This window comes from Gobius niger, assembly GCF_951799975.1.
Source record: "Gobius niger genome assembly, chromosome: 17".
NCBI classification, from domain to species: Eukaryota; Metazoa; Chordata; class Actinopteri; order Gobiiformes; family Gobiidae; genus Gobius; species Gobius niger.
Window position 1 is genome coordinate 6,275,355 of NC_136868.1, and position 17,450 is coordinate 6,292,804.

The 17,450-nt window shown below is 39.2% G+C and overlaps 2 protein-coding genes and 1 long non-coding RNA gene across 3 annotated transcripts in view; 1 reads left to right on the plus strand and 2 right to left on the minus strand.

The window, feature by feature from the left end:
• Positions 1-17,450, minus strand: part of LOC306976908 — a 413,479-nt gene that overhangs the window by 184,186 nt on the left and 211,843 nt on the right. The gene's annotated exons all lie outside the window — the stretch shown is intronic.
• On the plus strand, positions 360-3,880 carry magoh (mago homolog, exon junction complex subunit). The gene is made up of 5 exons (XM_079575223.1): positions 360-536; positions 836-894; positions 2,336-2,446; positions 3,508-3,590; positions 3,664-3,880. Exons 1-5 carry the CDS (start codon positions 446-448, stop codon positions 3,761-3,763), a joined length of 444 nt encoding a protein of 147 aa, XP_079431349.1. The 5' UTR covers positions 360-445; the 3' UTR covers positions 3,764-3,880.
• On the minus strand, positions 4,002-10,787 carry cpt2 (carnitine palmitoyltransferase 2). Its single transcript, XM_079574916.1, has 5 exons — positions 10,305-10,787; positions 8,693-8,773; positions 8,517-8,623; positions 6,197-7,501; positions 4,002-4,499 (listed from the first exon to the last, which is right to left on the minus strand). Exons 1-5 carry the CDS (start codon positions 10,469-10,471, stop codon positions 4,171-4,173), a joined length of 1,989 nt encoding a protein of 662 aa, XP_079431042.1. The 5' UTR covers positions 10,472-10,787; the 3' UTR covers positions 4,002-4,170.

Sequence of the window (17,450 nt, forward strand, 5' to 3'; positions counted from 1 at the left end):
GCCTACCCCTGCCATACTGTATATAATGCTAATGTCTTATCTACTACATGTGGCAGGTGTGAAGTTATCACTTTCCAAATCACCATCTGGTCTGTAAACCTATTGATGTACCAAATATATTAATGTATTAAGAATAATGAATTTGTCCTTGGGAATTATAATTACAAGTAAATAAATAAATAGACAAATTAGTCACAATAACATTGATACTTTTACAGCTGAAATATGTTTTGCTTCATCCATTAACAACCGGAGAATTATTAAAACAAAACAAAGTGTACTGAACATAGAAACACTAAAGAGCCTTTCAGACAAAAAATCGGGCAAACGTCCCTTTAGCGCGTCGCACGTATGGCGCATGCGCACTGAGTCAGCGAGGATCAGGCGCTGTTAGCTCAGTGTTGTTCCGCCGTGTTCTACCAAAACCACAAAGTTTACAGTCAAAATGTCCACTAGCGATTTTTATTTGCGGTATTATGTTGGGCACAAGGGGAAATTCGGACACGAGTTCTTGGAGTTTGAGTTCAGACCAGACGGTGAGTTTGTTTTGGCGGTAATTCACTCACGTTAGCGTCACTGCGTGTGGGCTACGAGCTAACTAGCCACCGGTTCATTGTAGGCCTCACTCACCCACAAAAGTAGTTTTTTCATGTTCTGCCAAATAGCTTGTGATAAATATGCAGTAAAATGTACGATGTAATGTCTTTGTTATAACAATAATTGGACAAAGGTATTTTTTGACGATGTTTACTGAGGTGAAGGCTATTACTCATTGATTGTGCACGAAAGCACATGAATGAACTTTGAGATGAATGCGTGTGTTCTGTTTTTACAGGAAAACTACGCTATGCAAACAACAGTAACTACAAAAACGACGTCATGATCAGAAAGGAGGTATGTTTAACTATATTACATTGTATTTGGATTATGAATAGTTAACCTCTTAACCCCCACTTAAACTGAGCACTTTTTCTTCTAAATCTTAAAACTTCTTGGAAAAATAGTGGCAAAAATTACTCGTAAATTAGGATGAAAACGCTGGAAATGGGAGACAAAAAAGCAACAAACTCAACAAAATTGCGACAATACAGTATATAGTGACAAAAAAGCGTCAAAAATTAGATGCAAGTGAGGATCCGTTTTGTAGGTCTTAGCTTTCAAGTGAGGTGTTACACTGGCCTATAGGCTGTGAGCTTCAGTTGAGAAGCTTTTAGATTTGGGTAAAGCCGAACTGGAGAAAATGTGCTCTGTTAAAGGAATAGGCCACTGTTTTTACATACTGAGATATGACCTAAGCTTAGACAAGTTCATTTGTACCTGTCTGGTGTTCACCCGTGCCTTCTGTCATGTAAACACAGCGCAGACGGCGTTAGCATTTAGCCTCTCCTCCTCTACAGCTCCAAACGAGGTGAAGATAGAAGCTAACAAGCTCTTCCACGTTTTCCCTATTTAAATATAGTTACATTAAGTGTTACACGATAAAGTTTAGTTACACAAAATTGAACAATGTGGATTTTCTAAGCGGATAAAAAGGGGAACTATATTGTAACCAGTGTTAATTTTGACAACATATTTTAATTTAGTTTTAGTCTTAGTCTTTTGACGAAAATGTTATTCAATTTTAGTCTAGTTTTAGTCAACTAAAATTGCAAGTAAATTTAGTCGACTAAATTTAAGACGAATTTGGTCGACTTTGCATTGATAATATTCATTCTAATCATATTTAATCTTGTTCCTCCGCTTCATGGAGCTGTTTCCACATGAACAAAGCTCAGCTGATCCTTTGGCAGAGAATTTACATGATCTGAGGCTCTTTCAGACGGTCAATAGAAGTTTGGATGATTTTAGTCTCTCCTTTTCATTTTTATTTAGTCTTATTTTAGTCGACTAAAATATCTGGACATTTTAGTCATAGTTTTAGTCTCATGGAAAACTTTTAATTTTGTTTTAGTCCAATTTTAGTCGTCAAAAATAACACTTTGACTAAAATTAACACTAAATATTTTAGTCGATGAAATTAACACTGATAGTAAGGCGTAATAATACCAGGAGTAGTTCGACATCCGCGCAGTAATATCTTCACTTTACTGTAGTCCCGCTGTCTGCGCTGTGTTTACGTGACTGAGGGCACGCGTGAAGACCAGACAGGTACAAATGAACTCGTCTAGGCTCAGGTAAGAACATAACTCAGTATGTAAAAACAGTGGCATGTTCCTTTAAGGTGGGAGTTAAGAGGTTAATCCTAGCCTGAATTTGAACTCTCACGCTCGTCACAATAAAGATAAGAATATTCTGATGTTTTGTGCAAAGATGCTCATGGTCAGTGTCATTCCAGGCATACGTACACAAAAGTGTGATGGAGGAGCTGAAGAGGATAATCGACGACAGTGAAATCACTAAAGAAGACGACGCACTGTGGCCGCCTCCCGACAGAGTTGGCAGACAGGTTTGTTAAACTCTACATAAACTACGAATCCTGTGGTGTCTGAATGTGAGGCATGTGGGGGTTGGTTTGAGGACAATCACAATCAGAGCTTTGCTTCTGTGAAAAGATCTGTGATTTAAATTAAGGGCTCTTCAAGCTCAGAAAATCAGCTGTTTGCCCACCAGTCACCAAAACATCCGGTGAAAATTGTGGACATAAACAACAACAGCGATCCTTCCTATACTGGGGTGATTGTTTACATCAGTGCCAGACTTAACGGTGTTAGAGGTTGCTCTATACTCTGATTTGTGCAGAGTGCATTGGGGAATGATGCACAATTGCCTTCATTATAATAGATGGCTGTAAATAAGAATGGAATACAGAATGATTTTAATACTCTGGTTTTCAAACTGTAGTACGTGGGCTTCTTCAGTTGGTACTCAAGGCCATCTCCAATTTAGACTTTTATTTATTTTAGACATCATTTAATGTATGTCTATAATGCATTTTGGTCCAATTTTATCCAATTTACACACTGCAAAAAGTGATTAACTAGATCAGTATAAACATCTCAATTTGAGCATAATAATCCAAATTTTAGTTCTTCTGACTAGTCAAGAAGTTGTTGGGCATTTGTCCTCGATTATTTCACTTGTTCTGAGATGTTTCTGACTCGTTTCGATACATTTCGTCCTTATTTCAGGTAATTTTCTTTGCCAATGAGGTAAGAAAAATTGGTCTTGGCAATTTTACTTTCTTATTTCTAGCGAGATTTACCCTAGAACTGGTCTGAAATGTCCTCAAACAAGCAAAGTAAACTTGGTCCGATCAGGAAAAGTGTCTAAATGAGTGAAAACCGCTCAAAACAAGATACTTTTCCTCAATTCAGGTCATTTAAGCCAACGCTTGATATTTACTTTTGTAGTGCATCCATTTTAAACCATTGTAAGGTTTAGTCTTGATTGGATCTTGTTCTAGGTCTAGTGGTACTTGGAAGTTCAAAAACTTTGACACTGTACTTCATATAAAGTTTGAGCCAATGTTTCTTTTTTCAAACAAATACCTCCATTTATATTTGGTAGGAACTGGAAATCGTGATTGGAGACGAACACATATCATTCACCACGTCAAAGATTGGATCCCTTATTGACGTCAACCAGTCCAAGTGAGTAGTATTATTGTAAACCTGAATGTTTTAAGTTTGATTGAAGGTTAATGACATAACTTGGCTCTTACAGGGACCCTGAAGGCCTGCGTGTGTTCTACTACCTGGTCCAGGATCTTAAATGTCTCGTTTTCAGTCTCATCGGTCTTCACTTCAAGATCAAGCCAATCTAAGCGTCTTCCTTGTAATTTCGGGTCATTTTACACGTGCTTTAGCTATTTTCTCATTCTCTGATCTCATTTGTACATTTGCCTCTGGTGGAATTGTTTTTTTATTTTAAATAAAATATTGGGAAACCAAGTCTTTTTGTGAGAAAAAAAAACAGTATTTTTAATCTCATGTTCATTCAGACAACCAAAACCGTAAAGTAAAATATGACATTAGAAATAATCTTTAGATGCAGATGGTTGGATAAGGCACACTTTAAACTACAATCTGCTGCACAAATCAATTAATGCTTTTACATAAACACATGAAGTTAGAGACTTAACACCTTGAAAGCAGTACACATTCAATTTCTGTAATTAAATAAGCTTATTTTCATCTTCACTTTATACAGCATTCCTGTCCTAAATTAGCATTAGCTCAGAGGCTTTCCTTCCAGAACAGTGAAAATGTCCTCTAGCGACTTGTGGACACACTGGAGGAACTCGTGCACGTTTCGAGCCGGATATGTCGACACGTTGCAGCCGATCCAGTCGTCATGGACGCCGTATCCCACCCCGAATCCATCCGGGACGACGGGAGCGAACCCCCCCAGGCTCACGGCGGGGCTGGTGAGCGTGCTGGTGGACAGGATGTTGTGGTTGATGGAGCTGTAGGCGGGGTCAGTGTAGAGGCTGTGGAGAGGCTCGCCCTTCGAGTTGGCCAAGTATCGGAGAGCAAAGAGGTGGCGGTCGAAACCTTGGCCTGGTGGACGGAGGAAAAGTCTGAGTAAATGCAATGTAAATACTGTGGTTAAATGCGTGCAACTAGTGAGTGCAAAACCCATGCAACGGCAAAATATCTGTAACTTGTAAATTATTATAGATTCTTTACTCCAATTAACTGGTCAAGTTCAAGCTGATTTTACCAAAAATGTTACTCAACGTTGCTATCCTTAAAGGAACAGGCCACCGTTTTTCCACACTGAGATATGTTCTTACCTGAGCTTAAACGAGTTGATGCGTACCTGTCTGGTCTTTGTGTTGGGTGAAGTTAGAAGCGACCACGCTCTTCCACAGGCACAAAGACCAGCAGGTACGCATCAACTCGTCTAAGCTCAGGTAAGAACATATCTCAGTATGGGAAAAACGGTTGCCTGTTCCTTTAAAGGGACTATACCTGATTTCTAGCTTGTAATGGAACAAAATTCTTTTCTCCTCCTTTAGTATACTGTAAACGCAGACATTTGCAGGAAAAAACACTGCATCTAAATACAAAGCATTTGTATCAAGTTCATGAACTTGCAGGCACTTTAAGTATTTCTGTGACTGTGAACCTGAAAAGTGACCCTGCAAAATGTGAAGAATTGGGAGGCAGTTAGAAATTAGTTTGGGTCACAACTAACATTTTAATTTAGTGGGCTCCTCTTTCATTGTTTGTAATTAAAAAAAAAAAGTCTGGTGAAGGACCTTTAAAGCTGCCTTAAGCAATGTCTTTTTGAATTTTTTTTCATCAGGAGGTGTAGTGAACTCTGCTCCACAACCACCGTCCTCCCCTCCACACTGTTTAGAACACACGCTGCCCTAATAAAGGTGCAGCGCCGGTCTCCTTCTGGTAATGCATCGGTGCAGGACCGGCAAAATGGGATGGCTTAGAGTAGCTTTAAGATCTTCTAAATACTGAAGAAAATGTGCTTCATGTAGTGTATGGGTCCTTTGCTGCGCCCCTGTGGGTAATCGTAGTATGACAGTCTGTGCTCTTTGAAGTGAGTTAAAGCAGTACAAAGTAACTCTTCCCCCTAGAGGCCATAAGCGCAACTGCAGGTTGCAATTTTTTAATTTATTAATTGTCTTGGAGAGTAAATACTACGCTGACAGGAAAGGCGAAGGGACAGAGGTTTACTGTACATCCAATTATACAATAGAAATATTTTTTTCTCAAACTTGGCTGTAAATACTGTTTAAAGTGACGTTAGCCCGCAGTTAGCTTTGCCCGTTAGCATGTTAACTACTTCTTCGTGATTCCATTAGTGTGTATTGCTTTCTCCGCACCGGGGGCAGTCAAGTTGCAAACATGGTTTTCTGGCCAGAGACACCAGGGGGAGATGAAAGACTGTCCAATCATCCCATAAACACTTGTATTACCCCCTCAGGGACTACGGAAAGGACTTATTAAGGTAAATAAGTTACTTAGTACTGCTTTAATCCAGACCAGTGGTTCTCAGGTGGCTTGGGAATCAAAAGTGGGCCCCTGGGAAATTTCAGCAGGTTACAGGTTTTTGACAGAAATCACTATGGATAAATTGTTTTGATAAATCTGATAGACATTCCTATGATCAATGCTCAAATAAAAAAACTGTTACTCTTGCCTATAGCCAAGAAGCTTTTACAATGCATGCGATCAAGGCTGGTGGTAAGAGGTTTTAAACTGTAAAACACATGAGTAAAATGCATAATACAAACCCATGGCTGCCTCTTTGGTGAGCTGTCCGTGGTACTTGGAGCAATCGTTCAGCATGGCCCTCAGCTCCTCCACGCTGTGCTTCCCCGGCTCGTGAACGAAGGCGTGCGAGCAGCGCTTGGTGTGGATGGTCGCGGGTCTGATGGTCTCCGTGCGCCCGTGTTTAAACGCCGCGGTGCTGCACGACTCGTACGTCGCCGTGGTTTGTCCATACTGCCTCAAAAACCCCATCTGGAACGCCAGCTGCGCGACGGCATCCGGGCTCAACTTGCTCTTCTTCAGCTGCTCTTTTCCTCCTTTCTTAAACTCCATCGCGTCTATGGTTAGCTTCGAAACCGCCGCGTCAAAGTTCTCCTTCGCTTTCAGGACGCCGTTTTCCAGCTCTCCGTCCAGGTTGAATTGCAGTCTTTGCACGGCGGAGGCGGAATCCACGGCGGCGGGGGCGGAACCGGGATGAACGGTGGGTTTCTCGGTCGTATCTTTGAAGACTTCGTTTTGAAATCTCAGCACCGCCACGCCGTCTCCCCACGAGTGCTCGAAGTTGATCGCGGCGTTCCCGTCTTTGGCGATGATGACGCTGAACGACTTGTCGTACCAGCGATTGCAGCCGTCCCCGTGAAGCATGTTGTGCGAGATGTGAATGTGGTCCCTCATCGTCTCGTCGTCGAGGCAGAGGCAAAACAGAGCGCTGTCCACGGTTTGTAAAAGCGCTCCGTTTCCGTTGGCGACCAGCTTCTCCCTCAGACCTGCCCACACGTCCCTGTTCTCACTTGTTAGGACCCCTATGGGACTGGCAGCCGCTGGAGTTTCATCCGCTAGAATGTAGTTCAAATGGGAGTGAATCTCAGCCGGCGCCAACAAATTCCCATCGCGGTCCATGACGTCAAAAGCGTACAGGTTTCCTTTACGCATCACTAAAAGATGCTTCCCCTTTGCGTCCGTGAACAGCTCGTCTCGTCCCGGTTTGGGCAATCTGGTGGAGTTGAAAAGGCGGAAGTACTGGGACATGTCTAAGGGGTAGGCGTTGACCATGTAGGCGCCGTACCAGGACAGTGAGGAGGGCACCCAGCGGATGAGCTTTTTGAATTGGTCCGTGTCGCTTTTCGCGGGGTTTAGGTGGAAGACTTCGGGCTCTAGCAAACCTGCCCTGAGCGTTTTCATGAAGCGAACGGCGGAGCAGACCACGTTGGTGGCTCGGATGAGCTGGTCGTTGTACTCCGGTTTGGGGTCGGGGTTGAAGGACATGAAGGGGTTAAAGTTGAGCACCACAGAGTCCCGTGCGGAGAGGTACATGTCGAACCAAGGGGCTGGAAGACAGTGTTTGGTAAATTATTACACGTGATTTCCGAAGACCTTTTTATTATTCCGTAAGAAACGTAAATAGTCTAACAATACTTAACCTCTTAACTCCCACCTGAACATGTTTTCTCCAAATTCTCCAAATCTAAAAGCTTCTTCAAAATAGGAACAAAAAACGAGATGAAAATGAGGATGTAAATGGACAAAAATGACAAAAATCCAGCAAAAAAATGACGAAAATCCAGCAAAAAAGCGACAAAAATCCAGCAAAAAAGTGACAAAAATCCAGCAAAAAAAGACAAAAATCCAGCAAAAAAGTGACAAAAATCCAGCAAAAAAGCTACAAAAATCCAGCAAAAAAGTGACAAAAATCCAGCAAAAAAAGACAAAAATCCAGCAAAAAAGTGACAAAAATCCAGCAAAAAAGCTACAAAAATCCAGCAAAAAAGTGACAAAAATCTAGCAAAAAAGTAACAAAAATCCAGCAAAAAAAGACAAAAATCCAGCAAAAATGTGACAAAAATCCAGCAAAAAAAGCGACAAAAATCCAGCAAAAAAAGCAAAAAAAATCCAGCAAAAAAAAAGACCATAATCCAGCAAAAAAAGACAAAAATCCAGCAAAAAAAGACAAAAATCCAGCAAAAAAGTGACAATAATCCAACAAAAAGTGACAATAATCCAGCAAAAAGTAACAAAAGTGGTTTTGGCGGGTGGTAAGAGGTTAAAATCTATGAATGTTTATGGTTTTCAGTTGTTTACAGCTGTGGGGATGAAGTTTTTTCTTTGTTTGCCACTGCTAACAAATGTATTATTCCAAAAGTGCAATCAAACAGCATGAAAAGAACATTCTTACAGAGCGATGAAATTCTGTGTTGTGATGTGAATGTGCTGTAAAAATGTTGGTACTATGTTTTTAACTGTTTACCCGTATTTGTATATTGTCGTTTTAATTAAATGCTGGACCTCAGGAAGAATAGCGACAGTTTTACCGCGCTAATGGGGATAAACATAATGTATATTTACCTGAGATATAGCTTGTGTGCTTATTATTTTTGTCCTTGGAAACTAGTTCTTCGTGCAGCTGCTTTCCGATTCCGTTCTTAAAATCCTCCGCATTTTTTTCTGTATTTCTGCAAAAGTTAATTGTTAGAACATCCTCTTGAATCCGCCAACAACACTCCTTCATAAACTTCACCTACCCAAACTGGGCATCGTCCAGAAGAGGTCTTTGAGCAGCCAGATATCTTCGAATAGTGTCCTCGAGTTTGGGCACGGGCAGCCTGAAATGACCACATACTGATTATACTGTAATTTGCTCATTCTGTTCTCCTAGTTTAGAGCCAATACCTTTGCAACTAAGATAAGATAAGATCGGATAATCCTTTATTGATCTCACAACGGAGAAGTTCACTTGTTACAATCGACATTCAATAAGATCACTCAGAGTGTGCAAAAACAGACAGGAAATGTGCAAACAGTTAAATAGAAGAAAAAAGAGGTATTTATGTACAATAAGTAAAAATACAAAAATCTTATGGGGCAGAATTATAACAATAAGGAAATAAGAATAAATAAATAGGATACAAATTAGAACAGACAATAAAAAGTAGGTGCAACTACTGGGGATATCGCCATCCATAAACAAAATGACGTCTTCTCATCAGCACAAGATTTGTGATTATTGCATCACAGCGTCCAGTAGTAATGTTTGACCACACAGGACTGTGATTCTCTTTATATATTGCACAGATGTCTGATGGCTTTGCCCTGAGGAAGGCCTAGAGCCATGTTTAAATCAGTGTTAAGTTTGACAACATATTTTATTTTAGTTTTAGTCTTAGTCTTTTGACTAAAATGTAGCTTAATTTTAGTCGAGATTTAGTAAAAAAAAACGTCTTCAATTTTAGTCTAGTTCTAGTCGACTAAAATTGCATGTCAATTTAGTCGACTAAATGTAAGACTAATTTAGTCGACTTTGCATTTATAATATTCATTATATTTGATCAAGATCCTCGACTTCATGGAGCTGCTCCACATGATAAAGCTCAGAGCTGCTCATGTAGCTGTGAATTTAAATGATCTGAGGCTCTTTCAGACGATCAATAGAAGTTTGGATGATTTTAGTCTCTCCTTTTCATTTTTATTTAGTCTTATTTTAGTCGACGAAAACATCTGGACATTTTAGTCATAGTTTTAGTCTCATGAGAAACTTTTAATTTAGTTTTAGTCCAATTTTAGTCGTCAAAAATAACACTTTGACTAAAATTAAGACTAAATATTTTAGTCGACGAAATTAACACTGGTTTAAATAAAGGCTTTTAAATACCTTTACTTTTGGAGTGCCTCAGTTTGTTTCATTTTTTACTGAAGCGGATCCCTGCACTGAAGAGCCCCCAGAAGACCAAGTTTATACAACTTTTTCACATCCAAGCAAGGAGCACAGCCTCCCACTTTTTACAACAGACGTCTGTTTATTATTCATTAACCTTTATTGGTTCTCGCCTGGAACAGGGACCTTCATATAAATGAATGTAGAACAAAACCAGCATTACCGTGTGAACCTCCAGACTTAAATTTTGAATTGACCAATGTTTGTGGCCTGTTCTTGTTTTAATAATACACTTATCATAATGTAACTGAGAACTGGCCCATATTTAGTCTGGATATACCCCCTCTAGTGGCCAAGATAAACACCTGCAGTGCACTTTCACCTACATTCATTCAAAACTCAAAGCTTCAAAGCCAGATATTTATTCCTGGTCTGGTAATATTGCATGGAGAGCTAAGTGGAGAGGGCAGTTTTCTTCTTACCGGGGTAAACTCTTCTGGTAGTGCATGGACGGCACAAGACTCCGATGCAGATACTCTGAGTCTTGGCTGCTGTAGCTCCGTCCATTGATAGTTATTGCTCTTGCGTGAACTTTACTTCCACATTTATCGAGATACCTGATGCCCTTGAGTGACAGCAGCTTTGCCATGTTTCAAAACTACAGCGATCGATCAATTAACGATAAAAACAATGGCGTTAAAAAAAATGTGGAAAAGGCTCGACTGCAAACACCGAGCCAGAGCTGTCAAAGGTAAATATGTGTTAGCTTAGCGTTAGCCACCAGCTCAAGCTAGCCAGAAAAACGTCTTCAGCCGAACTAGTGTTTACCGACTGTGGTGAACGTCAAACAAAATAGCACTTCCCGTAAAAAAATAAGCGACTACGAAAACATATAACACGTAATATCTGGCGATGTTTCAGTGTGGCATATTTTGGGCATAAACGAATGAAGTGGAACCAGGAAGTTGAACCGGTCAAATGTGTCACGTGACTGTGTTTGCCTTTTGAGAAATTGAGTTTTAACCAAAATAAATGTAATACTTTAATACAATAAATAGTATCTCACTAGATGTTTGAATTTGTGTGTTTTTGTTGTTGCTTTTTTTTAACAGGCTACGTTTTTTTAAAGTAACATTTCACCCAATAAACTGAATGAAGCACAAGTAGGCTATTGATTTAAAGGTGTTTTTTTTATTTTTATTATTGATAAAAAAATTCTCCTGAGATCTGACTCGTAATTTTGCTGGGATCAGGACATCGACAGCAGTGTTCTTTTCGGCGACTAAAATATTTAGTCTTAATTTTAGTCAAAGTGTTATTTTTGACGACTAAAGTTGGACTAAAACTAAATTAAAAGTTTTTCATGAGATTAAAACTATGACTAAAATGTCCACATATTTTAGTCGACTAAAATAAGACTAAATAAAAATTAAAAGGAGAGACTAAAATCATCCAAACTTCTATTGACCGTCTGAAAGAGCCTCAGATCATTTACAATCACTGCCAAAGGATCAGCTCTGAGCTTTATCATGTGGAGCAGCTCCATGAAGCAGAGGAACAACATTAAATATGATTATAATGAATATTATCAATGCAAAGTCGACTAAATTAGTCTTAAATTTAGTCGACTAAATTTACTTGCAATTTTAGTCGACTAAAACTAGACTAAAATTGAAACGATTTTTGGGACTTTTTTGATTTTTCTCGACTAAAATTAAACTACACTTTAGCCAAAAGACTAAAACTAAATTAAAATATGTTGTCAAAATTAACACTGATCAACAGCTCGTCCCGCTGCCGAGCTACATGTCCTGATGGTGGCATCACTGTAATGTATCAGTTTTTCAACAATCTAGATACTATTGTGACGTATAACAACCTATAAGATTAGATGAGTTTCTTTTTTTTTGTCTTCTTTATTACTGTACTGGAATGTTCCAGTGAATGTTCCAGTGAATGTATTTAACCTCTCTCACTGTGGCTTTTAAAGCTCTGAAAGGCTATTGTTTCATACACAATGAAGGCTTATTTTAGATATAAAAAGATCATTTTACCTGGGGAAATGGTGCTTTATCATTCTATTAGGAGTAAAACCGTGTTTGGCCTTTTTCTGTTGTTATTTCAGCAGGAGATTCAGATAAAGTTGCTTTTTGCTATATTTAAATGATCACAGAATATTATTATGACAAATATTATTATACAAATTCATGCTTTTCAACCAATACTGAGTCACAAATACCCCAAATCTATTGTTTACGGTTCTGGGGCACCCCATTTTGTAGATGGGTGCCCATGGGCAGAGGCTCGGTGACCCACGCTCTAAACATAAATGCAGAATTTATTGGCAGAAGAAGTTATATTTGTTGTTTCTTAAATAATCATAATATAGTAGGTTTAGTATTATAAATAGTAATGAAATCAGGGTCGCCTCAGTAGTCTCAGACCTCTTTGAAACACTGTAATACAACATTAAAGGGCATATTTGAATCGTAAAGTTAAGCAAATTTGTCTTGAACTTAAATACTTCCAAAGTAGCAAAGTTTCTCTGGCCCACCATTGGGCCAACGCTCATGAATCGGCCCAGACTCAGTCGGCGGCCCGTCATCGGTCGAATCAAGATTTGTGACTCCCACTGACTGTGTTTTCAGGAGCACCTGAACCGAGCAGATTATCTACAGTTTGGCTTTACTCAAATCTGAAAGCTTCTTGAAAAGAGTGACAAAAACAGACCAGAAAAGCAATAAGGTCGCAATGTACAAGCAACGAAAAATAGGAATGATGAAAAAGGAACAAAAAGTGCTAAAAAACTCAACAAAAATGTGATAAAAAATGTGCCAGAAAAGTGACAAAAATAAAGTGATGTTATATCAAAAAAGTGATTAAAAAAACTATGAAAGCGTGACAAAATGCTTGAAAAATGTGACAAAAACACAGTGACAAAGCGACAAAAAAGTTATAATCAGTTTTTCAGGTCTTAGCTTTAGAGTGAAGTGCTGCACAAAGCTTTGCACTGGCTGTGAGCTCCAAGAAGCTTTAAGATTTGGGTAAAATGTGAGAAAAAAGTGAGAAAACATTGGCAAAAAAGTGACGAAAAATTGATGAATAAGTGGCAAAAAATGTCACAAAAATGTCACAAGAAATTGACAAAAAAATGACACAAATTTGACAAAATAACGACAAAAATGTGACAAAAAATTGATGAAAAAATTACGAAAAAATGACAAAAATGTGACAAAAATGTGACAAAAAATATGACAAAAATATGACAAAAAATGACAAAAATTTGATAAAAATTTGACAAAAAATGACCAAAAAATGACAAAAATGTGACAAAAATGTAACAAAAATGAGTTGAATTCCCCCCCCAAAAAAGTGATTAAAAAAAACTATGAAAGCGTGACACAATGCTTGAAAAATGTGACAAAAACTCAGTGACAAAGCGACAAAAAAGTTATAATCAGTTTTTCAGGTCTTAGCTTTAAAATGAGGTGCTGCACAAGGCTTTGCACTGGCTGTGAGCTCCAAGAAGCTTTAAGATTTGGGTAAAACCAAAATGCGCTCGGTTAAGGCGGAGTCAGACGTTTACTTTCCCTTTGATGACTGTTATCATGCTATAAAAAGTGCATTATGGAACTTTTAATGTGAAAAAACTTTCTTTTAGTGTATTTTAACCCAGCAGCTGTCGCATGGCGCCTTTACCTTCCATCACTCCACCTCCAGGGTCACTTGTTTTTAGAGTTTCTGGTCGGTTTTCACAGCTGATGGACCCTCAGTTAAGGCACCATGCAAACCACCCATGCAGCCACTGGGTCAGAAAAAGGACATACAAATAAGTTTTTGTTGTTGTTTTCGAATAAGAGCCTAAACATTAGGAAACATTTTAAATGACCTACCATTATCTGCACTTAAAGCAAATAGGTCTAATTTATGTCCACAGAGAAAGAGTGCAATCATAATCCATTCATTTAATTCCTCTGTTGCAGACATCCTTGTTGCCAGCAGAGGGCAGTGCATCTTCACTCAAATGCAGGCTAGTCTCTCCTTGCACAAGTCACTTCGCATTTGTTATAGATTAAATGCTTTGTGTTGTAGTTGGACCATTTTGAAGAGCTAAGTGCTGAATGAAGACAATGAAAAGAAACAATTTTTATCTACATTTTGCAACTTAAAGGGATATCTCAGCCTCATTTCCTTGTTTTCCAGAGTGTTGTTGATTTCTGTAGTTTTTTTGTTCATTATTGTTTTTTAATTCATGCAGTCCTTAAATTTGAAGAGTTTAGTGGTGCTGGGCTAGTGCTAGGCTAGCGCGTGTCTATGGTAACTAGTAGCCTGCATTAAAAACAGTCTGACCCGAGCACAGTACACCTGAGGCAAATCACTTACAACACCAGACTAAACATATAAATGTCTATCCTGGTTAAATAAAGGTCAATAAATAAACTAGCCTAGCATGACTAAACTCTTCAGACTGCATGAATTAAAAAAATATATCTCCAGAAAACAGCAACACTCTGGATAACTAGGAAATGAGGCCCTATGTCAAAAAGCATGAAATATCCCTTTAACCCCTTAACTCCCACCTGAACCAAGCACATTTTCTCCAGTTTGGCTTTACCCCAATCCAAAAGCTTCTGGAAAAAAGGTGTGAAAATAGTGACAGAACTGAGACGAAAACAATGATGGAAGTGTGACAAAAAAGTGAGAAAACATTGACAAAAAGGGATGAAAAATTGATGAAAAAGTGGCAAAAATGTCACAAAAATGTCCCAAGAAATGGACAAAAAATTGATGAAAAAATGACCAAAAATTGAAAAAAAAAATGACAAAAATGTGACAAACAAATGACAAAAGTGTGACAAAAAAATGACAAAAATTTGATGGAAAAATTACGGGAAAATGACAAAAATGTGACAAAAAATATGACAAAAATGTGACAAAAAATATGACCAAAAAAAAGACAAATATTTGATGAAAAAAATATGAAAAAATGACAAAAAAAATGACAAAAAAATGACAAAAATGTGACAAAAAATATGACAAAAAATGACCAAAATATGACAAAAAAATATGTAAAAATGACAAAAATGTGACAAAAATGAGTTGAATACCCCAAAAAATCTGATGACGTGAGGAAAAAGATTCTCTCGGTTCAGGCGGGAGTTAAGAGGTTGAGCCACAATAAACGCTTAAATGTAGTTTATTTTTGAGCTGAAGGTTTATGGTGTGCATTTGACTCCAACATTTCTCTCGACATTTTAGAGCAAAATTTCACTGTTTTTTTCTTCTTCCCCTCGCTGCTTGATTCAAAATAAATTAAAACATCACTTGCATGGTGCACAAGTGTAGTGCTTTCTGTTTCCCCCGTGCACATTTTGTCTGCAGCAGCAGCAGCAGCGGCGGCGGCGGCGGCGGAGGTGAGGGTAATGCGTGCGGACGGCGCGGTGTGTGTCCCGATAATGTCAGCGCAGAGCGGGGATCGGCGCTGACGTGTGAAGGGGCTCTCTCCACGACACACGGGCCGCTCACGTCCGCTTCGATCAGTGCTGTCCGCAGCCCCGCCTGACCTACATACACCCTCTGTCCGTCTCCTCGCTCCCCTCTGTCCCGGGCCCTGAGTGTGCGCGGCTCTGCGGAGGAAGAGACAGGGCAAAGATGCACGAGGTCAAAGCACTGCTCACCGGGAAGAAGACACACGGCAACTGCTCAATCACTGACGGATTATTATGGGGAGAAAAGTCATGGGTTTGAGTCAGGGGCGGTCTGGGACTGAAAAACAGCCCTGGACTCTGACCAGCCTGGCCCAAATTAGCGTAAATGTGACACTTCCACAAATACATATTTTAACCTCTAACCACCCACCTAAACATTAACGAGTGCATTTTCCCCAGTTCGGCTTTTTATTATTATTATTTTTGACTGGCATCATCAGCAAAAAGAACGGGAAAGCTGGTCGTAGAAACAGAAGCAAAATCATTAATATAAATAATAATATTATTATTATCCCAAAATTGAACCTTGTGGCACACCATACTCCACGGAATTCCTTTTAGATTCATGTTTTTTTATACTGGGCTTTACCCAAATCTAAAAGCTTCTCGACTGGAGATCAACAATGCAACGCCATATTTGAAAGCTAAGACCTACAAAAGTGATGGAAACTTTTCGTCACGTCGCCACATTTTTGTCATATTTTTGTTGTTTTTTTAAATTATTTTTCCTATCATTTTTTGTCCGTGTTTTTCTCATGTTTTTGTTGACTTTTCATCCCCTTTTTCTCGCTATTTTGATGCTTTTCTTTATAGCTTTTAGGATTTAGGTAAAGCTCGGTTGAGGCGGGACTGGTGGCCCCAGAGCCAGTGGCCCTTCTGTGCTCTTCCAGAATGGACATATGGTTTGAGTCATATTATTCCCCCACAGTATGTTTATTTAGCAGATGAATTTAATGCAAGAATATTATTGTATGATAGCTGCTCTGGATGTTAAAACTCCACTCCATTGACTGATCATTTTACTCTAACTTCCTGTTGGCCAGTGTCGGGTAAAGACTACTTCCTGTAAGCTGCTTGTTTTTTGCAATGTACTGTTAAAATAATTTATTTCTGCAAGACACAGCTAACTCGCCATAGGAATAAAACACAAACAGGAAACAGTTGATGCCCTAGTATCTTGTGCTTGAAGGTGTAGAACGTTTCACCTCTCATCCAAAAGGCTTCATCAGCAACACAAAACTCAGCCTGCAGACTACTGTATATATAGACCACTAGTAGGGCTACACAATATTGAAGTGACTTGCGATATGCGATACGGCTGTGCAATATCGCGTTAACGATATTATTGCGATATTTCACCAAACATGATATGTTCCATTTTTTTCAGCAAATTGTGTCAAAAGAAGACTTAAAGAGGGGGTATTATGCTTTTTTCAATCACATAGCACCAGTCTATATCACACTACAATGATGACCAGACCTTCTGTTGGTCTGTAAATGCAGTAAATTAGAATAACTGCCTTGTATAAAATTGCTCTCTCAAAATGGCTGTAGTGAATGTCTTGAAATAGGCCTCTGTCTCTTTAAGAACCTCTGACCCTTTCGGACACGCCCCCTCCACACGCTGTCTGTGGCATCAGTGGGGAGGGGGTTCTGCTGAGGAGCAGTGGTTGGTTACTCGGCTGGTGACGAAAGCTCGGAGGCGTCTCCAGGAGGTGGGGGCGTTCCTAGGAGGACTCAGGCAAACCTATCCCTAAAATGGCTGCCATCAGAGTTTTTACAGATTACTCAAAAATACATGAATGCGCCAAGGCAACACTTCAGGCATGTTTTTAATGAGGGAATGACATAATAACATGATGTAAAGCTTTAAAAAGTCAATTTTGCATAACACCCCCCCCCCCCCCCCCCTTTAAAAAACACCCCATCAGGACCAAAACAAGGGTAGAATTTAACAAAGCTAGTAAATGTTAAACTAAAACTGAACTTTTACACATGACATCAATGCATGAGTTTGAGTTTGCAGAAAAAATGGGTGGATCTCAGTCGGATGAAGGCTATGGTGATGTTCGATATATTGTGGCTTCTTGGGATACGGATATTGCATCAGCTAATATCACAATATGATATTTTTCGCGA